Source organism: Eptesicus fuscus, chromosome 7 (assembly GCF_027574615.1).
Source record: "Eptesicus fuscus isolate TK198812 chromosome 7, DD_ASM_mEF_20220401, whole genome shotgun sequence".
NCBI classification, from domain to species: domain Eukaryota; kingdom Metazoa; phylum Chordata; class Mammalia; order Chiroptera; family Vespertilionidae; genus Eptesicus; species Eptesicus fuscus.
In genome coordinates, this window is record NC_072479.1 from 82,220,532 (window position 1) to 82,245,619 (window position 25,088).

Consider the following 25,088-nt stretch of genomic DNA (forward strand, 5'->3'; position numbering starts at 1 on the left):
TGTGTACTTTTAGTGCTGGGGTATTGTCAAATAGGCTAAATAAACCATATTGTACAGCCTAATGAGTGATCCTTAACTAAGTGAGAGACTTTTGAAAGAAACAAACACAAGGGGCAAGAATAATCAGAATGAATCAAGAGTACTCAGAATGTTAAAAACCCATAGTTTATTTCAAAGTATAAATTTCAGGCTTGCTGGACAAAACCCACTACAGTTAACACTTAAACAGGTACCAGTCTACTGTACATTTAGAAAAAAAGAAAAAAACACAAAAACCTTTAAAACCTAATAAAAATAGGACAACTTGCTATAGCCCATTTTATATTAGACATTAGGAAGATCTTAACATTGTCTTATTATTTACACTTTCAACTGCAATAAAGAAAAACCAGAATGCAAGTTTCCTACAAAGAATTTGTTTTTATCTGATGAAATACTAAAGCCAAGATTTCCAAAAGGTGTTTGATTGCCCAGTTACCTTATTTACAAAAAAAAAAAAGAAGACAGCATTTAAATATAAATGCTTGGTATTTAGCTGACTCTACAAATTAAAAAACTTAATTAGCATGATAAAACTATTTGTATGGTCCTATTCCTCCCCATTGGCTGGCTCAAGAGAAAAAGATTTTAGGAATTACATAAGTCTACCACACTAACAAAACACTTCAAAAGAATTGTTCTAATCTTTTCCTTTGTCCCAAAATGTAAAAAAAGGGGGTGGGAGGTGGGGGGAGGACGGGACACATCATTAGCCCAGTAAAGAAGGCAGAATCATACATTGGTTTTAGATAAAGTTATTTGCAATAATCTAATACTGAGACATGATTTTTCTGGAAATTAGAATAAAACAGGCCAATGACAACAACTGGACAATAATAAAATAACGAATGAATCATAAGATACTGAAATAACCCAAGGTCTCTGCAGTACTCTAACAGTGCTAAGATCATATGTATAAAAGCAAGAGGGCGATACCACAGGCATTATTTTGTTGATCTTGTATAGTACTGGGAAATTCGTGGAACAAGATAAATGCATGTCATGCAATATTAACACTCACCTTGTTGCATAAATAATTTAGAAAATATAAACAAAAGAAAACAAAAACTTAGCTAACACTTATGCAATACAGTAAGAGAATTCTGTATGGTGCAGAAATGTACCCCTAAGATTCTAAGCTCCTTGCTCTAGGACTTGTTTTTCAAACAAACCTTGCATTTATCTGACAATGGGGGTGGGGAGAGTGGGGAACATCTCGCTGTGAGGCAAATGGTACCCCAATAAATACCTTTCAAGGAAGAAAGCTCTCTTCACTCTTCTCATTGACTTCTACTGTGTTAAACAGTACACAGTATTCTGCGTATTTTTAAAAATGAGTCCAGAGAAAGAGGGGTATAGTTACCTCATCAAGTTAACTAACTGTTAATAACAGATGTTATCTTTATATGAAATTTATAAATTTACTGGCAATAACAATTTTGGAAAGAGGCTTACTCACACTTAAAATAGGGCAAAAATTAACACAGTACAAAGTAAAGAGCAACAAACACCACTGTTATCTTTAAATGCCACATAACCACCCTACATTTTGGGTTGAAATTTCAGAAATTTCCAGGATTTCCAATAAAGTGATATTTAACACAAGTATTGTCAAGCTAAAAAGTTTAGTAAACTTGCATTCCCAAAATGGGATAAACAAGCTTATTTGTAATACTTTGTGAAAAGGTACAACAAAATAAAAAAGGTATCATGGGGTGTGAACTGCTACAAAAAGTCTGTAATACGTAGCTATTTCTAGCTGAATCTTCCATTCTCTCTCCCGAATAAAAAGTGTCCATCAACATTAAAACCTGTCTCAAAAGACTAGAGTTCTAGCTGCTGTTGCCTACAAATCCCATGGCAGGCTAATTTTCGGAGGCCATTTTATAATATGCTTTTTCCTCAAATAATTACAATATTTCTTTGTACCTTCCTTCCACCATCTGGAATAACAAGTTATTTTACTGTAGCAAAATATTTTTAGGGTTGCTGTTTGAAAATTTTTTGACAGAAAACACAGTATACACTAAAGTAATGAAATATTTGCATTCTACTGGGCATTCTTCACAGGATTATATAGTGCTACAAAAACTTTAAAAAAGGGACTAGTGACTATAAATAGAAACATTGACCAAGGGAACCATTTCAAGGCTAGGTAGGCAAACTGTTACCACGTGACCAAAATAAAGCCAATAAAAAACAATTTTGAATATGAGCTTTCTATTCTGTAGACAGGAATGATCTTGAACACTTAATCAACGTTGCATCCACTGCAGGTAGAAACATATATACATGCAGATATCGATAGGTGTTCATATATATCTATGTCCCTTTTGAATTTTTCATTGGCATGACATTGGCAACTTCTTTACCAGCGTCATTAGTCCTAGAATGAGTAATAGCTAGCTACATGGTTGGCAAATTTGATTCATGGAAACTTTAATTCTCATTGTGGCCTTATTTTCTGAAAGTGAAAGGAAGGTTTTGGAGCATTTATAGTTTGGCAACCTGTAGGCTTTCTTCAGCATCAATCAAACTTCACACTTAACATGACATACAGTGACTGGTGAAAGTCTATTTGAAGACTTTACAACTAGAATGCTTCCTGTTTCAAGCCACCAATGTGGCAAACAAAGCATTAATGGAAGGGATATCTCCCTCCTATAATTTCAGGAGGTATAATTTGAGAAGGTAGAAATATGAATTCAAATATTATAAGGGAAGATGATAAATTATTTCACAAACTCCATGAATTCCTTTCAAAATATTCCCAACCACACTCTCATCCCCAAGTGTACCCAGGAAGTCCTGTCCTACACTATCTACACTCAACTACCTGATACCAATAGACCTCGCACTCGTACTGAAAATGCAGGACACCTAAGCTGACTTTGATTAACTTTGAAGAGGAAGGGAGATGCACACTAAGTTATATCTAATTGTTACATAAACTGACCCCAAAGGATATGCTTTAAATTCTATCCAAAGCTGACATAGGATAAATTACACAAAACTTGGCACCATCAAAACAAAGTTAAAAGTTAACTAAAGGAACAATACAAAAGAATAAAGAGATAATGGATCTTTCCCTTTAATATTTTAGCTCACTGTATTTTGTAAATTTGACCATTTCCTTTGAAAAAATATTATGTTTTGGGTGATTAAGTAAATTGTAATTGCTTTCATAATTTCTAACACCGTGTGAGCACAGATATTGAAATATGTTTGTAGGAAAAGTTTCTTACATAGTACGGTCTTCTCTTGATCTACTTTACATAAAGTTAATTTAAATAGTGACGAAAAATAAAAGCATTTATATTCTTGGGAGAAAAAAACAAGTGAAAATTTTGGAGTTAGATGAAGTAAAGCCACTGATGAGAATATGTATAAAAGCCTTCTTTTAACATTTACTTGAGGGAGTGTGCTATATTTTGCGTAAAGGAAAAATGAAGGGCTAAAAGCTGAAAGGAAAGAAACAACAATGGACAAATGGCCATGTTTATTTTTGCAGTTAATGTTTAAGGCACAAAATAAATGTAAAAGCAAGATTAGAAGAGTGAGGGGCCATTTAGATGTTTTCGCCTATTTAACAATCCAGAAGAGAAAACAAAAGATAACAGATCCTTTCCTGTGTTCAAATTAACCTATTTTAAGCTCTTGAACCATTTTGCTTTTTATTATTTTTTCTTTGGGTTTTGTTTAGATTCTGTTTAAATCATTTAACTATGAAACTACAGATCCCTTAGAAATAGAATCATGCCAGTTACATACCTCAGATGCTTTGCTCTATTTACTTTATACTAGAAGAGAGGTAATTTGAGAATGAAAATGGGAGATTTCACTGCAACAAACATATATAAATAGGAAAAAATAAAACCACACAAACACCCACACATATTATTCCCCAGCCTCAAGACTAAAGGAAGATGCACATTTACATTTCAAAACCTTGAAGCTTGAATTGTCCAGGAAAAGGTTCTTGCTTTATGACCTAAGTTTACTTTATTCTCTGATTATAAACAAACGTAGTGTATATACACATCTGTCCAAGAAATCTCGCACAATGTAGATTTTTACAATGGGTATCATGCACAAGATTAAAACAAGACCAAAAAGTGGAACTTTTCGAAGAAGAGAGGAAGGCTCCAAGGTTTAACTGCTCTGGGAAGAAGAGATCACATCCGTTGACTGAGGATCGCAGAAAGGTCCAAAACGTCCATAAATATCCTTGGCCCGTACGGCAAAGTAGTATTTGCTGCCAGATACAAACTGGGTCAGAGTGCATGCCATTGGCAAAGGAAGTGCCTTTACCTCTCCAATCTTTTTCCATTGTGAGGGCACAGTGGCACTGGGTTCCTCATGGTAAGCATAGAGATGGTAGCTGTCAACAGTGGCACAGGTTCGATCCACTTCCAGGACACTCCATGACAGTACAATGCCATTTTGACTCTGAACTCGTGCTAACTTCAAGTGCGGCTTCTGAGGCAGAGATGTGCTGGCAGCTTCTGGGGGCAGGCGCGGTGGTTGTGGGGCTTCTGGTAAGGGTGCTGGGTGCACAGGGCGTGGGGGCTCCTAACCAAGAAGAGCCATGTTGATTTATAATGACCACACAAAGGGCTGTTTTTGAGAATTAGAACGAAGACATTCTAGAGGTCACTTACTGAGAACAAATACAGGGAAATATCAAATATTTGGCAAGTTTTATTTGGTGAGCTGGTAACCAACTGTACCCCAAATAATGATGCTGAGGTAACCCCTGCTATTCTTTCCAGACCTACAGAGATTTCCTTGGGAAATAAAAGCCCTTGCTGATGGAACATCATCTTGACAGATTGAAATAATTATCTACTTCTAACAAAATAATGTATGATTTAATTCTGCATGCTACAGCTTCTTTTTTTAGTACAATGTAACATTTTAAAATAATATGTGTCCCTGGCCAGTGTGGCCCACTTGGTTGTCATCTTATGCTGTGAAAGGTTGCTGGTTCGCTTCCCAGTGAGGGCACACCCAGGTTGTGCCCAGGATGGGGTATGTATAAGAGGCAACCAATCAATGTTTCTCATGTCAGGTTTCTCTCTCTTGCTCCCTCTCCCTTCCTTTCTCTCAAAAATCAATAACATTTTTTAGAAAACTTTAAAAATAAAATATTATGTGTGTCACTCTATCACAGAAAATTTGAGTTTTTAACTCTACTTTCATTTTAAAGCTGTTTTTCCATATAAAGATTGGCATATTCTTATAAATAAGAAATAAGTACACTTAATAATGAATGTACATTATGCTCTTGATCAGGCTACATGAAATACGTGACATTTAAATTAGACCCTGAAAGAGGGAATTTAGAAATATAGAAAAAGTTGTGTACCTTATTGCCAATAGGTAAAGCATGAGCAAAGGTATGAGGATTTATGGGCAAAAACCAGTGTTAACTTTTTACTCAGACATAGGGTATGTGAAAAAGAAAAGGTAAATTTCGAAAGGTAGGTTAAAGCTAGATAATGAGAAAGGATTAATACTAAGCTTAAGAAGTCAAATTCACTTATCTAACATTGAACATTAGTATTATTATATTTGGGTTTTAAGATTACAGTGACAATTTTTCAAAAAAAGATTCATGTGAGAGCCAGGAAATAGGGATATAAGTGATTTTTTTTTCTAGTGAAACATCAATATTCACTGGCTTTCGGAAAGTGGTATTTTTGGAGTTTTTTTGTTAATCCTTACCCAAGGTATTGTTTCTATTGCTTTTCAGAGAGAATGGAAGGGAGGGAGGGAGAGAAATATCAATGGGAGAGAGACGCATCAATTGGTTGCCTCCCACACGCACCTTGACAGGGGCAGGGAGTGAACCTGCAACCCAGGTACATGCCCTTGACTGGGAATTGATCCCAAGACCCTTCCATGGCCCGTCTGATGCTCTAACCATTGAGTAAACCGGCCAGGGCTGCTCACGGACCTTAAATTGGAAGTCATGAAACAAGATTTCCTTAACTGAAATTCATTTAACAAAAATTGTTCTAATATACTTTTTATTAAATGGATAATTTGCATACATTAAATAGTGAATTCTGTGATAGTCTGATGCCATCTTTTAATTCCCATGCCTTCTAAAAACTTAGTACCAGAAACATGTACATAGGAAGAACTCAGAAAGGATATGCTGAATAATGTCAAGGAATATAAATCTGCTAAAATTCTTATGCCTAATGGAAAAAATTCAAACATGTCTGGAAAAAGGTATAATCTTAATTTAAAAGCTGAAATAAATATAAAGTTAGAGTGGAAAAAAAAATTGAACTTAGATAAAACATTGAAAGTTGAAGAAGTAGAAATGAGTTGAGCCCTGGCCAGTGTGGCTGTTGGTTGGGCGTCATCAAATCAGAGGTTTGATTCCCGGTCAGGGTACATACATGCCTAGGTTGCAGGCTCGATCCCTTGTCAGGGTGTAAGCAGGAGGCAACTGATCAATGTTTCTCTCACATCTATATGTCTCTTCCCTATCTACCTTCCTATCTCTCTAAAATCAATAAAAACATATTTTAAAAAGTAGGACTTATTTGAATGCTAACCATGTGGCTTTAATTCCTATCTCAAATTGTCTTTTTTCCAAAAGAGACTTAATTGTTTTAATAAGTAACATTAAATAAACATATAGCTAACAATGTAAGAGACGATGGCTGAAGCGTAACTTGACTGGATGGAGCACAGGAATTTAAGAAGTTTAACAATAGTTTAAATGGCCTGTAATATCCCTTCTAGTTCTTAAAATTCTAGGATTCTGAATCTGCTCATGTCCCAAAACTAAGTCAACTGAGTTACTGTTATATTTTTGTTGTTGCAATGGCTTTTACTGAAGTTCTACAGATAAAATGTGATATCAGGAATTTGCTTCAAAATAGTTGGTGTGTACATGGTTATGGAAATAAGTGACTGGTACCATAGATGAAATAAGACTGGCTAAGCACTAATAATTGTTGAAGATATGTGACAGGTGTATAGGAATTGTTACTCTATTTTTTCTGCATGCATTTGAAAATTGCTATTTAAAAATATTTTTAAAATTAATTAAAAGAATATTCCTCCTGTGAGATGTACTTTATTCTAAGACAATACACATGAATGGAACCCGGTAAAAAAACAAACAAATGACCCCCCCAACACCAACACACACACACACAAACCACAACTCTGATAGATCATCAAATTTGCAAAACTATAATAAGAGAGTTTTGCTATACTTTTTATGAAAGACTAATGAATGAAAGCAATTATTTATAGACACAAACAACAGTAATGGTATATTTGCCACATACCCCAATAGGGCCAGACTAGAGGGACTGGGATTGGATAGCCTGAGTTATAAAATGGTTTTGCCTCTGACACTAGTTTAGGTAGTGACACAGAGTAACCACTTAACATCTTTGTGACACAGTATCCTTTTCTATAAGAAATCAATAATCCTCATAAAGTTGTGAGGATTAAATTAAAACAATTAAATTAAATTGGAGTGCCTGGTATATTGTAAGTGCTCCATTAATAATATTAATGTTTTCATTGTAGAACAATAAAAATAATAGCTATTAAGAGCACAGGCCCTAGAACTTGGGTTTCTACAAAGTATGACCTTGGGCTGCTTTGTCAGCTTCTCTGTGCATTATCTGCCATATCATTAAAAAAAGAGAGCAGGAGTCCTGTGTGAGAACTAAGTATATTAACAGTGCCTGGCACATAGTAAGCACTTAATAAATGCTAGCCATTATCACATGTAATAAAAAAATGAATGATCCATTGTTTGGTAAGAAGTGATATGTCTCAATCTCCTCCCTCCTCATAAAGCCAATATATTTCCATTTACATGGTATACCAAATCAAATACTGTTATAATCATGTCCCAGGATAATGTGACATTATTTTGGAGACTAGGGGAAATCTTATGATTTTTCTGTTATCTCTGAATAATGAATTCCGAATACCACTGAATTATTAAAAACAATAAAGTGGCAGCAATGTAGCAGAACTGGTATAATGTTTTGAGGAAAAGAATAAAATTAGAGTATCAAAAAATGGTTTTTAAAATATGCATTTTAATACTCCAAAATATTTTTAATTTAACCATGAGTTAAAATGGTCTCTCTCTTTCATTTCACATGCCCTGCCTGTGGACTCTTTTTATACATTATAAGCCACCACAAGCTCTATGATCCTTGACAACCATCATACCTAGGAACATCTGTTCATAATGATAAGATCTAGTTTCTTAAATAAACTTATGCAGGAAAAACAGAAGACCTGTTATTTCCTTTTGATATAACTAGTTTAAAGAAAAATAAGATTTGACAGCTTCATAGCTAAGAATTTTGTAGTCACAATCAACACTTACAGTGTGCACCTGTGGTGGTCGATGATGCACTGTGAGCTGAGGTCCTGGGGATCCCAGGGCTATTCCATTGTTTACAACATATGTAGTTGCTTGAGGCACTCGAACTGTGACACCTACAAAAGAAAATGAATAAATTAGAATACTATTCTAAATTTGGCAGAACACCGATTAAACACCTGAAGTCAGCAAAATTATATTTTAAAATATAAAAAGAAAAGTATTTCTAACCTAGAAGTCTACATTAAGCCAAAGTATCATTCCAGCATGAGGACAAAGAAGTTCTCATATAAGCAAACAACAATAAAAAAAAATCTACTTCTCAAGTAGCCACCAGAGGATGTGCATCACAAATATAAAAGAGAAAATAAAGAGGGAAACAGTAGACACAAGGAACAAGAGTTCCTGCACAGGAGAGAAATAAATGGAATCCCTACTAAAAGGACAATGAGCAAATTCCCAGATCACTGGAACACTGGTGGCTCACATGTAGAAGGCAAACAGCCCAGAATGGAGCAGTGTGATTTTAAGGACAGAAAAAATAATGTTATCTCCACAAAAGTCTCTGCTGTCTCGTTTGTTTTGTTTTTAAATATGTTTTTATTGGATTTAGAGAGAACAAGGGAGAGGGGGTGGGAGGGAGAGAGAAACATTGATCAGTTGCCTTCAGTAAGCATCCGGACTGGGTACTGAACCTACAACCTGGGCATGTGCTCTGCCCAGAAATCGAACAAGTGACCTTTTTGGTGCTCAAGTCAATGCTCAGCCAATTGAGCCAAACTGGCCAGGGTATGTCTTTTTCACTACAAAAAAAATGGACATAAGGAAAAAAAAAAGAAAAACCCTACTAAGTTATTCCTGCCTTCTGTTATGAAGTTCCTCTCTTTTCTCTCCATGCCCTCTGCTAATCAGCTTTGGATACTCACTTTATCCAATAGGAAACTGTTTTGACGTACATCAGGGCAACAGAAGCAGAAAATTTAGAGCTACCTACTTCCCCAACCATATCCCTGCCGTATATTCAGTATCTGGGCCATACTATAATTCTTCCAGGTACTCTGATATTAATTTAAAAAATATTTTTTTTAAAAAAGAGTGATCTACTGAGCACAGAAAACAGAACCAACCAGATAGAGGAAAGAATTAGTGATATCAAAGATAGGAATCAAGAAATGATGCAGAGGAAAGAAGAGAGACCTGAGAATAAAGAAAAATGAAAGGAGCTCAATGAGACCTATCTGACTACATCAGAAAAAGCAGGCATTGCAGAGGAGAAAGAGTGAGGGCATGGAATGGAGAGTCTTATGAAAACAAATCATGGATGAGAACTTCCCAAATTAGATCCTCATATCCAAGAAGCAAACAAATCACCTAGTTACCTCAATCTAAAGAGGGCCTCTTCCAAGGCACTTGGTATTGAAGCTGTCAAAAATTAATGACAAAGAAAAAATTCTCAAAGAAGCCAGGGAAAAGGAGGAAATGACCTACAAAGGAAAACCCATCACAATTTCATCCAACTTCTCAGCAGAAACTCTACAAGACAGAAAAGAGTGGAACCAAATATTCAGTGAGAAATTACCAGCCAAAAATAACATATCCAGCAAAATTATCCTTTAAATATGAAGGAGAAATAAAGATGTTCCCAGACATACAGAAGCTGAAGAGTTTATCACTAGAAAACCTCCATTGCAGGAAATAATCAAGGGATTTTATTCTACCTGAAACAAAGAACATAAGGTGACAATACTATGAGTAAAATCACCAAAAAACTTACAGCATAAACAATGATAATTTGTGACAACAAAAACATAAAGGGGGAGGAAGCTAAAGGTCTAAACTGGCAAAGGAAGATGAAGATCAGATGCACTCAAAAGGAACAAAACTATGGTATACATGCAACTTTATTTTTATAAACCTAATGGTAACCACACAAAAAACATCCCCAAACCAGAACATATAGATTAAAAAGAGAGGAAAGATGTATGGAATGTCACCAAACAAAAGCAACAGACAGAAACATAAAGGAAAAGAACCAATGGAGGCACAGAGTAGCAGAAAACAAAAGATAAAACGGCTATAGGAAATCTTCATACATCAATAATTACCCCAAATGTAAATGGTCTGAATTCACCAATAAAGAGGCACAGAGTAGCAGAATGGATCAAAAAAACCCCACAAAAAAACCATAAAACAAAAAAACCCAACCATATGCTGCCTTCAAGAGACACATCTAAGCTGCAAAGACTAAGAGTCAAAGTAAAAGGGTGGAAAATGATTCTCCAAGCAAATAACAACCACAGACAAGCAGGAGAAGCTATACTTATAGCTAACAAAATAGATTTAGAGACAACAATGGACACTGTATAATGATAAAGGGAACACTACATCAAAAAAACATAACACTTCTTAATATATATGCAACCAATCAAGGAGTACCAAAATATATAAAACAACTACTCACAGAACTAAACAGAAAAACAGATCAAAACACAATCATAGTTGGAAGACCTTAATACTCCATTGACAGCTCTGGACAGATCAACCAAAAGAAAATCAATAAAGAAATAACGGCCTTAAATTAAACACTACACCAAATGGAGATAATTGACATTTATAGAACCTTTCATATCAGAACATCAGATTATAAATTCTCCAGTGCAAATGGAACATTCTCAAGGATAGATCATATCTTGGGTCACAAAATTAGCATCAACAAATTCAAACTGAAATTATACCAAGCATATTCTATGACCACGATGCCTTGAAATTAGAAATCAACTGCAAAAAGGAAGTAAAGAAACACACAAATACCTGGAGATTAAACAACACACTACTAAAAAATGACTGGGTAAAAGAAGAAATAAAAGATGAGATAAAAAGATATATAGAGACAAATAAGAATGACAATACAACATATAGACAACATATCAAAACTTCTGGGAGAAAGCAAAAGCTGTAATAAGAGGCAAGTTTATATCATTACAGGCCTATCTCAAGAAACAGAGAAACTCCAAGTAAACAACCTAACATCACATCTTAAAGTACTAAAGAAAGAAGAAAAGAAACCTAAAGTCAGCAGAAGAAAGGAAATAATAAAAATTACAGCAGAATTAAATAAAATTGAGAACAAAAAGACTATACAAAAAAAATCAATAAAACAAAGAGCTGGTTCTTTGAAAAGATTAATCAAACTGACAAACCCCTAGCTAGACTCACTAAGGAAAAAAGGGAAAGACCCATATAAACAAAATCAGAAGTGAGAGAGAAGTCACCATAGACATGACAGATATACAAAGGATCAAACACACCTCTCCTAAGAAGACATATGAATAGCCAATAGATATATGAAAAGATGTTCAACCTCACTGGCAATTAGGGGACTGCAAACCAAAATTACAATGAGATACCACATACCATCTTACACCTGTTAAGAGTGGCCATTATCAATAAGACAATCAATAACAAGTGTTGGAGAGGTTGTGGAAACAAGAAAACCTCATCCATTGCTGGTGGGAATGTAGACTGGTACAACCACTATGGAAAGCAGTCTGGTGATTCCTCAAAAAATTAAGAATAGAGCTATCATACAACCCAGCAATCCCTCTCCTGTGTATATACCCAAAAAAACTCAAAATCATGTATTCCCAAAGATACATGTGCCCCTATGTTCATTGCAGCATTATTCATAGTGGCCAAGACATGGAAACAACCAAAGTGTCCCACTATAGAGGACTAGATAAAGATGTGGTACATAGACACAATGGAATACTACTCAGCCTTAAGAAAGGATGAAACAGCATCATTTGCAACAATATGGACAGACCTTGAGAACATTATGCTAAGTGAAATAAGTCTGTCAGAAAAAGCTAAGAACTATATGATTTCACTTGTATGTGGGATATAAAACAGAAACTCCTGAACACAAAAAGCAGTGTGGTAATTGCCAGAGGGAAGGGGATATGGGGAGAAGGGAATCCTAATATAAGGTAATAGAACATTTGACTCTGGGTGGAGGATATACAGATCTTGTAACATAGAAACACACACCTAACACCTATTATGTTCATGTTAACCAATGTCTCCCCAATCAATTTAATAAATATTTTTAAAAAAAGAAGTTTCATTATTGCAGGATCTTTAAATAGCTAAATTTGTCCTTACTATTAAATATTGGAAAATTAAAGATTTTTATTGAAACCTACATAAGTGGCAAAACCATACAGAAAAGCACAAAGTAAGGATGATCGTTACCTCTGATGGAAAGGGGGAGAGATGCAATTAAGGAAGGACATAAAATAGGCTTGTAAGATTCTGTTAAAGCTCTACTTCTTAGCCTGGTGGAGAGTTCAATGGTGGTTCACTTTATTATTTTGTTATTTTGAAAGCTACTCCAACTACATGCTGAAGAACTACATACAACTTGGGTCATATACAAGAAAAGAGTCTCTTACTATTTTGGGGATTGACCTGCCGAACAGCAGGAGCCTGCATAACAGTTCCTCGCAGGGGAGCCTGAGCTGTTGGTGCAGGAAGAGTTGTATAAACCACTTGGTTTGCAGGAGCTCTTGGTACAGAAAGTCTCGTGGTCACCTGAGTTGCTGGACGATGTGTTACATTCACAGTGGTTGGAGCTAATCAAAAGCAGAAAAATATAATAAGAATACAGTACAATCTATTTAAATGAAGAGTATTAAATGTTAACTTTGTACTAACTCTAATAATAGAGATATAGAGACAACAGTCTCCTTTTGCAATCTTGATAAAGCCAACCAAAATTAATATTACTACAAACTTCAGAGAAAAAGAGCATCTCAACCCTGTCCACCTGTCCAATGCCTTTCCACTTTTTTTCTTTCCTCACCTGAGGATATTTCCTCCATTGATTTAGAAAGTGGGAGGGAGAGAGGGAGGAAAGGGGGAAAAGAGAAACATTAATGTGAGAGAGACACATTGATTGGCTGTCTCCTGCACATGCCCTAACTAGGGCCAATGATTAAACCTACAAACCAGATATGAGCACTTGACTGGGAATTGAACCCGAGACCCTTCAGTGTGTAGACGGACACTGTGAGCCACAATGGCCAGAGTGCCCTTTCCACTCTTTAGTTTGACTACTTCAAAAGCATGAAAGAAAAGGTTTAGACTCGAAATTACTAACTTATAGGAGTTACTTAAAAGAGCAGATTTTCCCTCCTCTATGTTAAAATGTTCTTAGCAGAGTGGAATTTTAGGCTCTCCAGACTATCTGCAAATGAGTATAATCCAAGAATAACTCTGTATTTCCACAGTTCAAGAAACTGGTTGGGTATTATAACTGACATTTTCTTTAGGTGAGCCAAACCATCTCTTTATTCAAAACAATAAAAAATCCATTAAAATACAGACTTCTTCTTTCTCTACTGTGGCAGTCTTCCTAACCTATGGCACAAGAGCATTAATGCCTTGAGTGATGTTAATATATATTTGTCAAAACTGAATCCTAAATGTTCACACACAGCATGAATTACAATTATGATTTTAGGAGTTAGTTTCTTGTTAATAACTCTCTGAATTAGAATCACATTTTACAAATAACCATATATTAACTTTATAATAAAAACAATTAACAAATCTTTCATATAGAAAAAAATGGGTTCTATAAATAAATTTGGAAGTAAATGCTGGGTACAACAAAGATAAAAAGGTTTCTTTACTAAAGACTCCGTAGTCTTTATATATCCTAATTTTTTGAGTTAGAAAATGAAGGCAGTCTTTAGTCCCCATTTTTGTTACCTATACTGCACCTGGGTTTACATAATGATATTTCTTTTTAAATTAGGTGACTGTCATTTTAATTTCACTGGAAACAATTCCATGTGAATTCAATGTTTTCCTTAATGAAAATTGTGCTTTTGTAAACATTTTGCAGATAAATCTATAAGCAATGGCTTATTGTATGAAGAAAAACTGTCTTGATTGGCTTCCAAACAATTTAGGAGATAGAGGCTACACCTTGAAAATGTCTGATTTATAGCTTCTTGAAGGTGCAAATAAAATATTAGTGTTATATCTCCTATTGATAGTGTTAGGCCACTTAAAACTAGTTCAAGTTAAGAATTATTTTTAAATTCTTATTTAATTAGTCAATTATAACTTTCTTGGTTATAATCAGAATGAATCATTACACCCATCCTTCCTAAGAAAGGATATTCATTTCTGCTATTTTCAGTAGCAAATGACAAAAGCATATAGTTTAAGCCTTCTATATAACCATTCTATATAAGTTCTGCTACTTAATGACAGGAAAACTAAGTTATACAGCATTCAAAAGGCATGTTATCTTCAAAATAACAGTAAGAATTTTTTGTCTAATCTTTCCACTTGATTCCATAGTCCTATTTCACTGTAGACAAAACTAAAGCTTTGGTTTAATGATTCAGCAAGTTTACCTGTAGGTAGTAGGTGTATTGTTGTCTGAGATGGCCCACTTGTTGGAACCCCAGATGGTTGAAGAGGTGGTGCTGGCTGGATAGTTTGCAACGGTCGAGACACAGACTGAGAAGAATTCATGGCTGACACAGGAGTGTGAGTTAGCTTTTTAGTGTCTGTTAATTAAAAGTGAGATGTTATGATTATTGATAGAAAAAAATTAGAAATACAGCATTTCCTTTAGGGGTAAAATTTACTTTTGCCTGCCACCAAGTCACATTTACCTCTTATAAAACAATTTCTTTCTATTTAACTGTGTATTTGTCAATTTGAAAACTAAGTTAGGACCTTAAATAACTCACTGTTGGTACTATCACAGATCCTAATTAAAATGTACAACAATACAGTTTTATGTTTTGACTTTTTTTATAAAACAATCCTTTTTCTGAACTCAATACAATATCATGTCAATTAGAATAATTTCATTTCCTACATTAATATCTCTCTCTCTCTCTCTCTCTATATATATATATATATATGGCATTAGAAGAAGTTTAAGTTTAAAAAATTTGGCTCTCAAAAGAAATTTCAACCGTCGCACTGTTGATATTTGGCTGTTGACTAATGAGTTTGCTGACCACTGTCCTAAACAAATACCTATAAACTGATGAATTTTTCACCAAAGATCTTGAATTCCAATTACTCTACTGTTGTTGATTCTCTTGCTTAACACTGATACCTATTTACACTATCCAGTCTTTAAAATATAATACACATAGTGTCTATCTCAAAAAAAGTCTACAATAGCCTATGAAATTAATGTTTGCATCTCAGAAAGTCTTTGAAAATAGGTAACCACTATACGGTATATTATAAAGAGGGTAAGCCAAAACCTCTGCTATCCAAAATGATTCCCACTGACTTCTGTCCTATGGAATTCTAAAATGTAAATACATTTCTATGTAAACAAAATTATAAATTGTAAATAAAATTTAAGGCTTTAGCAACTAAAATTTTAATTGGGTGCTAATGGAGAACAATGTACCTTAGAATAAAATAATTTAAGGTACATTCAAAGGTGAAAATGGGAAGAGTCCCCATGAGGCAGAGATGCTAGAAAGAGAAACTGCACACCACTTGATAATAAACGTTGTTTCCCTTTCAATTCAGAATAACCCTACCTGTGTCCTCTCAAAAATAACCTGTATTTATTTTTGCCCTTTAGGAATTTATTATACTTGTCTATGAAATAATAGTGAAAAAATTACAGATAACCTGAAACTTTTCAATAGCAATACTGGTAGAATTCAACCTTGACAAATGATGGTATAAATCTTCCAAAATTACAGCAGTTTTATACCAAAAAAACCTAACTTTCCTGTCCCATAAGCAATTGTATAACCACTTAATTTTGTTTTCTTAAAACCAAATTAACTATCTTACCCCTTAAAATGCAATTTTTTACATGTTTAGGTTTTTAAAATTTAATATCTTTAAGGTAATAATTAACTTAGTATCTGATGATACTGGATTTTCCACATGCATTATAGAATTATCACCAGAGTTTTATAGCTATGTCTATGAACAAAGTTATTTTGTACATTCAAATAAGTTTGAAAATTACTTCATATTTTGAATCATTGAGAATTACATTATAAATTAGCAGGGTAAAGGCTTAGAGAAGTCTGTATTAAGAAAAAACATTAGGGGGGCAGGGGTCGGATAAAGGGAGTCAATGGAGAAAAAGGGAGACACCTGTAATACTTTCAACAATAAAAATAAATTAAAAAACAAAAGAAAAAAACAATTTTGTTTACTAAGCATTTACCAAGCATATTTAACCATGAAACTTTTTACTCACAGAATGCCTATTAAAAAGCAGAATAATCTGGATTATTTGGTAATATCTATCTAATACTATTTCTAAATATTGTAACTCAGAGCAATATTGGGGTGTGCATGCTTTCTAATATTACTTTCATTTTCTTTTAAATAACACTAAAGGAAATTAATTCAAATAACCAAATTAAGTGTATATACACTTAAAAGTACCTATATAAAAACACACACGCACAACACCATTTAGAATCAGAAGTCCTGGGTTGAATTTCCACTCCCTTTACTGTCTCATACTCTATCAATCTATCCTCAACTCTCAAGTGGGCATTGCATGGTTATTACAAGGATCATGTGAAATAACAGATATAAAAAGAGAGATGTTCCGTAAGTTAAATATTCTCCTAATTGCTCTCTTTTCCACTATGCCTTTTCATATTCACTCAAGATTTGATTTCTATTTTTCAATTCTAATCTAAAAAACTCTCATCCTAGAGAGGATACAAATACACCAAGAATAAACTATCTTCACTGAGTATTATATTGGGTTAATAGAAAAAAATGGCACCAAAGCATCACTTAGTATGATTACTTATATTTAAATACCTTGTGAAGCTCCACTCTCTTCATCATCCATTGTAAGATCAATGACACCACTTGAATCACTTCCTGTGGCTTTTCCACTCTGAAAAACAACACAATTTCATTTTGCAAAAGAAACTTTGGCAGACATAAAGGAAAAATGAAATAATACTGAGGAGAAACGAGGATAATGAATAACCTGGTTCAATGATGGCATGACTTTCTCAGCTGTACAGGCATGCAGCTGAGGGGCGACAGGCTATACCATGCAGCCTTGTGTGCAGTAAGCTATACCATCTGGGTTTGTGTGAGTATTCTCTATGATCTCCTAATGACGAGTTTCCCAGAAGGAATCTCAGTTAAGTGGAGCATGCCTGTAAATGCTAATCATAATTACTTTGAAATATTATACCGCAGATAAACTAAAATCAATTTTTCATCAGCAAAACTCAAATTTTGTGAAGTTAAAGAAAACTATTTCTTCAGGTTACAAAATTCAGGCTCAATCCTAAGACAATGATATAAATTCTAAGTCCTACAACTATAAACCTTTCTATGACAATGATTTTATAGAAAGTGACTTAACAAACACGACAAATCTGTAAAATTCATATTAAAAGTACTTAACAAAGCCTCAAAGAATGTAACAGAATCTAGTCACCATATCTCTAAGGGTCACATTTCAAAATTTACTAAATTTTATATTTATCAAAAGTTGCCCCACAGTGAGCCAGTGGCCAGCCCCGCCCGTCTACTGGACGACCTACCGCAGCCACTGGACTTCAACACGTAAAAGAAGCTCTTGATGCGGTTGAAGGCGGTGGCCCGAGGCCCCCACCGCCCTGGCCTGGGTCCCGATAGCCTGGCCTTCATCCCCTGTGAGCCTCTATGCTTCTACCGCGGCAAGCCCAAGATGGCTGCCTCACCCCACTCCCACCCCACCCCACCCCACCTCACACCCACCTCACACCCACCCCCACCCCCACCCCACCCCACCCCACCCCCACCCCATCTCACCTCACCTCACACCCACCCCCACCCCACCCCCACTCCCACCCCACCCCACCCCACCTCACACCCACCTCACACCCACCCCCACCCCCACCCCACCCCACCCCACCCCCACCCCATCTCACCTCACCTCACCTCACCTCACCCCCACCCCCACCTCACCTCACCGCCACCCACCGCCCGCCAGGCCCCACAACCTCCAGCTCGCCTCTGCCTCTACCTCCAATCCCGCCTCAGTCTCCAATCCTGGAGTTCTGTGAGCTGGAGACCAGAATTAAGAGGCAGGAGATTAGGGTTAAGGAGCTGGAGCTGCTTTACCATCACTGGGGACAGCTTCGACTCCCAGCGCTGTGCGTGACTGTGCGTAACCACCACGGGGCTGCCCGAGCCCACCCTTGCCAGCCTTGGCTCCCCTCCTGGGCTGCGTGCCCTGCTGTCCCCTCCCCCACAACATGGCTTCGGCTCAGACTCCAGCACCTAGAAGTACCGGGTCCCAAATCGGTCCTCCGGACTCCCCAGTCCTGGATTTCAACCGACTGTTCCCCACCACAAATCTGGACGTCACCGACCTTTTGTCCCCAAATCCATCTTCCCTCCATCCTGAGTCCTCAGGGTTTTCTGGACTCAGCCCCCAAACCTGGAACTCCATCCACCACACGGCCTTTGTGAACTTTAAGCCTCCTGCACAGTAATACTACTACCCCTGGAGCTCCACCCACCACAGATCACTCCCTGTAGATACCGGAGATTTAGTGTTTATATTAAACTGGCGTCCTGATGGGAGGTGGGGGAAGTGGGTGAGGGTCAGTTAAAGTGTCTGCAGGGAGCAGATGGGAATAGTGCAAGACCCAGGGGACCCTCAAGATAACAATAACAGCAAAACCAACAACAAATATTACTAGACAAATATGTAAAGACCAGAATACAACCAGACAAAAGGTAGTTAATAGAAAATGGTTCCCAGTGAAGCCAGATTTTGAATTTAGCAAAGTAGCTATTAAAAATATATTCAAAAGCCCTAGCCAGTTTGGCTCAGTGGATAGAGCATCTGCTTGCGGACCAAAGGGTTCCCGGTTCAATTCCCATCAACCGCAGGTACCATGGTTGCAGGCTCCTCCCTGGCCTGGGCCCTCGTTGGGTGCATGCAGGACGCAACCAATCCATACGTTTCTTTCACATGGATGTTTCTCTCTGTCTTTCCCTCTCTCTTCCACTCTCTCTAAAAATCAATGTAAAAGTAACCTTGGGTGAGGATTAAAAACACACACACACACACACACACACACACACACACATATATATATATATATATATATAGAGAGAGAGAGAGAGAGAGAGAGAGAGAGAGAGAGAGAGAGAGAAGAGAATTAAAGGAAATATACTAATGAGTGTGGAATTAAGAAGTGGAAACTGAAAAACAAAAATAAAAGGGAAACAGGAGAATTAAGATAAAATGTTTTTAAAAACCCCAAAAGATTAACACAAAATAAAGAAGAAAAAAAACAAACCATACCAACAAAATTTAGATGAAACAAATTTTAAAAATTATAAAACAGCAGACCTAACTACAACCATATCAATAATTATACCACGTTGAAACAGACTAAAATTTCCTATCAAAATACTGGGATTGTCACATGAGATAAGACATCAATAAATAATGTTGTTTCTTTCTCCTAGGCATTCACTTTAAATATGAAGACATAAATACACTGAAAAAAAAATATAAAAAAGCTGCTGTGACCATGTAAATATTAGCCAAGATACAAAGAGAGAAACTTCATAATAATAAAATGGCCTATTTGTCTATTTCTTCCATAAATTTGGTAGCCTTCATGTCATGTTTTGATGCTCTATTATAAGATGCATATTTTCCTATAATGTATACTCTTTAATAGGACAGAAGGTCTACAATAAAATCTAATCTGCTATATTTTTTTTTTCCAATTTTTTTATTAAGGTATTATATGTGTACATATTTTACCATTGCCACCCCCCACCCCACTCCCATATATGCCCTCACCCCCAAGAGTTTTGCATCCATTGGTTATGCTTATATGCATGCATACAAGTCCTTTGATTGATCTCTTATCTCCCCCACCTCTCCCTAACTTTCCCCCTGTAATTTGACAGTCTGTTTGATGCTTTACTGTCTCTGTATCTATCTTTTTGTTCAAGTTTATAATGTTCTTTATTACCCATAAATGAGTGAGATCATGTGATATTTTTCTTTCATTGAATGACTTATTTCACTTAACATAATGTTCTCCAATTCCATCCAGGTTGCTGCAAATGATGAGAATTCCTTCTTTTTTATGGCAGCATAGTATTCCATTGTGTAGATGTACCACAGTTTTCTGATCCAGTCATCTGCTGACGGGCACCTAGGCTGTTTCCAAATCTTAGCTATTGTAAATTGTGCTGCTATGAACATAGGGGTGCATATATCCTTTCTGATTGGTGTTTCTAGTTTCTTCGGATATATTCCCAGGAGTGGGATTACTGGGTCAAATGGGAGTTCCATTTTCAGTTTTTTGAGGAAGCTCCATACTGTTCTCCACAGTGGCTGCACCAGTCTGCATTCCCACCAGCAGTGCACGAGGTTTCCTTTTTCTCCGCATCCTCGCCAACACTTGTCGTTTGTTGATTTGTTGATGATAGCCATTCTGACAGGTGTGAGATGATACCGCATTGTTGTTTTGATTTGCATCTCTCGGATAATTAGTGACGTTGAGCATGTTTTCATGTGTCTCTTGGCCTTCCTTCTGTCTTCTTTTGAAAAGCTTCTATTTAGGTCTGTTGCCCATTTCTTTATTGGATCATTTATCTTCCTTTTATTAAGTTGTAAAAGCTGCATGTAGATGTTGGCGATCAAACCTTTATCAGTGATGCCATTTGCAAATATGTTCTCCCATGCAGTAGGCCTTCTTGTTGTTTTGTTAATGGTTTCTTTCGCTGTGAAAAAGCTTTTTATTTTGATGTAGTCCCATTTGTTAATTTTCTCTTTAGCTTCCATTGCCCTAGGGGCAGTGTCAGTGAAGAATTTCTTTTGGCATATGTCTGAGATTTTGCTACCTGTGGATTGCTCTAGTATTTTTATGGTTTCCCGTCTTACGTTTAAGTCCTGTATCCATTTTGAGTTTATTTTTGTGTATGGCGTAAGTTGGTGATCAAGCTTCATTTTTTTGCATGTATCTGTCCAATTTTCCCAACACCATTTATTGAAGAGACTGTCTTGACTCCATTGTATGTTCATGCCTCCTTTATCAAATATTAATTGAGCATAGTGGTTTGGGTCAATATCTGGATTCTCTATTCTGTTCCACTGATCTATATGTCTGTTCTTGTGCCAGTACCAGGCTGTTTTGAGAACAGTGGCTTTGTAATACAGCTTGAAATCTGGTATTGAGATCCCTCCTACTTTATTCTTCTTTCGCAGGATTGCTGTGGCTATTCGGGGTCTTTTTTTATTCCAGATGAATTTTTGGAGAGTTCTTTCAAGGTTGGTGAAATATGCCATTGGTATTTTAATGGGGAGTGCATTGAATCTATAGATTGCTTTGGGTAGTATGGACATTTTAATGATGTTGATTCTACCAATCCATGAACATGGTATGTTTTTCCATCTGTTTACGTCTTCCTCTATCTCTTTTTTCAGTGTCCTGTAGTTTTCCGTGTATAGGTCTTTTACCTCCTTAGTTAAGTTTATTCCTAGGTATCTTAATTTTTTTGGTGCGATGGTAAATGGAATTGCCTTTTTAGTCTCTCTGTCTGTAAGTTCACTATTGGTGTATAGAAAGGCCTTAGATTTCTTGGCGTTAATTTTGTATCCTGCTACATTGCCAAATTCATTTATTAAGTCTATTAGTTTTTTGACAGAGTCTTTCGGATTTTTTATGTACAATATCATGTCGTCTGCAAATAAAGACAGCTTTACTTGTTCTTTTCCAATTTGGATGCCTTTTATTTCTTCTTCTTGTCTAATTGCAATGGCTAATACTTCCAGTACTATGTCAAACAGGAGTGGTGAGAGTGGGCATCCCTGTCTTGTTCCTGTTCTTAGGTGAAATGTTTTTAGTTTTTGTCCATTGAGTATGATGTTTGCTGTGGGTTTATCATATATAGCTTTTATTATGTTGAGGTATGAGCCTTCTATTCCCACCTTGTTGAGAGTTTTTATCAAGAAAGGGTGTTGGATTTTGTCAAATGCTTTTTCTGCATCAATTGATATGACTATGTGATTTTTATCTCTCAACTTGTTTATGTGATGTATCACGTTTATTGATTTGCGGATATTATACCATCCTTGCATTCCTGGGATAAATCCTACTTGGTCATGGTGTATGATCTTTCTGATGTACTGCTGGAGCCGATTTGCTAGAATTTTGTTGAGGATTTTGGCATCTATGTTCATGAGGGATATTGGTCTGTAATTCTCTTTCATTGTGTTGTCTTTATCTGGTTTTGGTATTAGGGTGATGCTGGCTTCATAGAAGGAGCTTGGAAGTGTTCCTTCCTCTTGAATTTTTTGGAATAGTCTGAGGAGGATAGGTTTTAGTTCTTCCTTGAATGTTTGGTAAAACTCTCCTGTGAAGCCATCAGGCCCCGGGCTTTTGTTTGCCGGAAGCTTCTTGATGACTGCTTCAATTTCATCCATAGTTATTGGCCTATTGAGCTCTTTAGATTCTTCTTGATTGATTTTTGGAAGGTTATATTTTTCTAGGAATATGTCCATTTCCTCCAGGTTGTCCAGTTTGTTGGAATAGAGTTGTTCGTAGTATTTTGTAACAATCCTTTGTATCTCAGCGGGGTCTGTTGTTATTTCACCTCTTTCATTTCTGATTTTGTTTATTTGGGTCCTCTCTCTTTGCTTCTTGGTGAGCCTGGCTAGAGGTCCATCAATCTTGTTTATCCTTTCAAAGAACCAGCTCTTGGTTTTGTTGATCTTTTGTATTGTTTCTTTGGTCTCTATGTCATTTATCTCCGCTCTGATCTTTGTTATTTCCTTCCTTCTGGTTACACTGGGCTTTTCTTGCTGCTCTTTTTCTAGCTCTTTGAGTTGTAGGGTTAAGTAATTTATTACCATTGATTCTTGTTTTTTGCAATAGGCTTGTAGAGCTATGAACTTCCCTCTCAAGACTGCTTTCACTGTGTCCCATAGATTTTGGATTGTTGTGTTTTCATTGTCATTTGTTGCCATGATGTTTTTTATTTCTTCCTTGATCTCTCTGGTGACCCAGTCATGGTTTAATAGCATGCTGTTTAGTCTCCAAGTGTTTGATTTCTTTGGATTGTATTTATTGTAGTTGATTTCCAGTTTTATGCCACTGTGATCTGAGAAGACGCTTGATATAATTTCTATCTTCTTGAATTTGAAGAGACTTTGCCTGTGACCCAGCATATGGTCTATCTTTGAAAATGACCCATGTGCACTTGAGAAGAATGTATATTCTGTGGCTTTGGGGTGAAATGTTCTAAAGATGTCAATTAATTCCATCTGGTCTAGTGATTCATTTAGGATTGCTGTTTCTTTGCTGATTTTTTGTTTAGAGGATTTGTCCAGTGGTGATAGTGGGGTATTAAAGTCTCCTACTATGATTGTATTGCTATTAATCTCTCCCTTGAAATCTTCCAGGAGTTTTTTTATGTATTTGGGTGCTCCTATATTGGGAGCGTATATGTTTACCAGAATTATTTCTTCTTGTTGGATTTCTCCCTTTAGTATTATGAAGTGGCCTTCTTTATCTCTTGTTATGGCATTTACTTTGAGGTCTATTTTGTCAGATATAAGTATTGCTACCCCAGCTTTTTTTTCATTTCCATTTGCCTGAAAGATATTTTTCCATCCCTTCACTTTCAATCTGTGTGAGTCTCTTGTTCTGAGGTGGGTCTCTTGTAGACAGCATATATATGGGTCGTGTTTTTTTATCCATTCAGCTACTCGATATCTTTTGATTGGAGCATTTAGTCCATTTACATTTAAAGATATTACTGAAAGGTATTTGTTTGTGGTCATATCTATTTTTGTGTCTATATTCCTTCTTACCTGTTTATTTCTTCTTTTTACAGTATTCCCTTTAGCAATTCTTGCATTGCTGGTTTGGTGGTGATAAACTCCTTAAGCCTTTTTTTATCTGCAAAGCTCCTGATTTCCCCTTCAATTTTGATTGATAGTCTTGCTGGATATAGTATTCTTGGATTCAGTCCTTTGCTTTGCAACACTTTGTATACCTCCGTCCATTCACTTCTAGCTTGTTGTGTTTCTGTTGAGTAATCATTTGACAATCTGATGGGTGTTCCTTTGTAGGTAACTCTCTGTCTCTCTCTTGCCGCCTTTAAGATTCTCTCTTTATCATTTATATTTGCCATTGAAATTATGACATGTCTTGGTGTGGGTCTTTTGGGGTTGATCCTGCTTGGGACTCTCTGTACTTGCGTAACTTTTATCTTTCCCATATCCGGGAAGTTTTCTGTCATTATTTCTTCAAATAGATTTTCTAATCCCTGCTGCTCTTCTTGTCCTTCTGGCAGCCCTATTATACGCATGTTACTTCGTTTCATGTTGTCCCGAAGCTCCCTTAGGCTTTCCTCCTGCTTTTTAATTTTTTTCTCCAATTGCTGTTGAGATTGAGCTTGTTTCTGTACCTGATCTTCTAACTCACTAATTCGGTCCTCTGCTTCTTGTAGTCTACTGTTGAAACTTTCCATGGTGTTTTTGATTGTAGCTATATCACTTTTCATTTCTTCCTGATTCTTGCATAAGTTGTTTATTTTCTCATCCATCCGATGTATAAATTCCACGACCATTACTCTAAACTCCTTTTCGGTCATG

At 36.2% G+C, this 25,088-nt stretch overlaps 1 protein-coding gene across 2 annotated transcripts in view; it reads right to left on the minus strand.

Moving 5' to 3' along the window:
* ATF7IP (activating transcription factor 7 interacting protein) overlaps nucleotides 1–25,088 on the minus strand; it is a 119,609-nt gene that overhangs the window by 7,418 nt on the left and 87,103 nt on the right. Inside the window, exons 11-15 of one of the 2 annotated variants that reach the window (XM_028143969.2) lie at nucleotides 17,270–17,348; nucleotides 14,848–15,003; nucleotides 12,871–13,050; nucleotides 8,423–8,535; nucleotides 147–4,611 (exon numbers count right to left, since the gene is read on the minus strand). In XM_028143969.2, the coding sequence (XP_027999770.2) occupies nucleotides 4,192–4,611; nucleotides 8,423–8,535; nucleotides 12,871–13,050; nucleotides 14,848–15,003; nucleotides 17,270–17,348 (948 nt within the window). In that variant the 3' untranslated portion in view covers nucleotides 147–4,191. Of the gene's footprint in view, nucleotides 1–146; nucleotides 4,612–8,422; nucleotides 8,536–12,870; nucleotides 13,051–14,847; nucleotides 15,004–17,269; nucleotides 17,349–25,088 lie in introns of those variants that run through there. The other variant, XM_054719254.1, reaches the window with a different exon arrangement.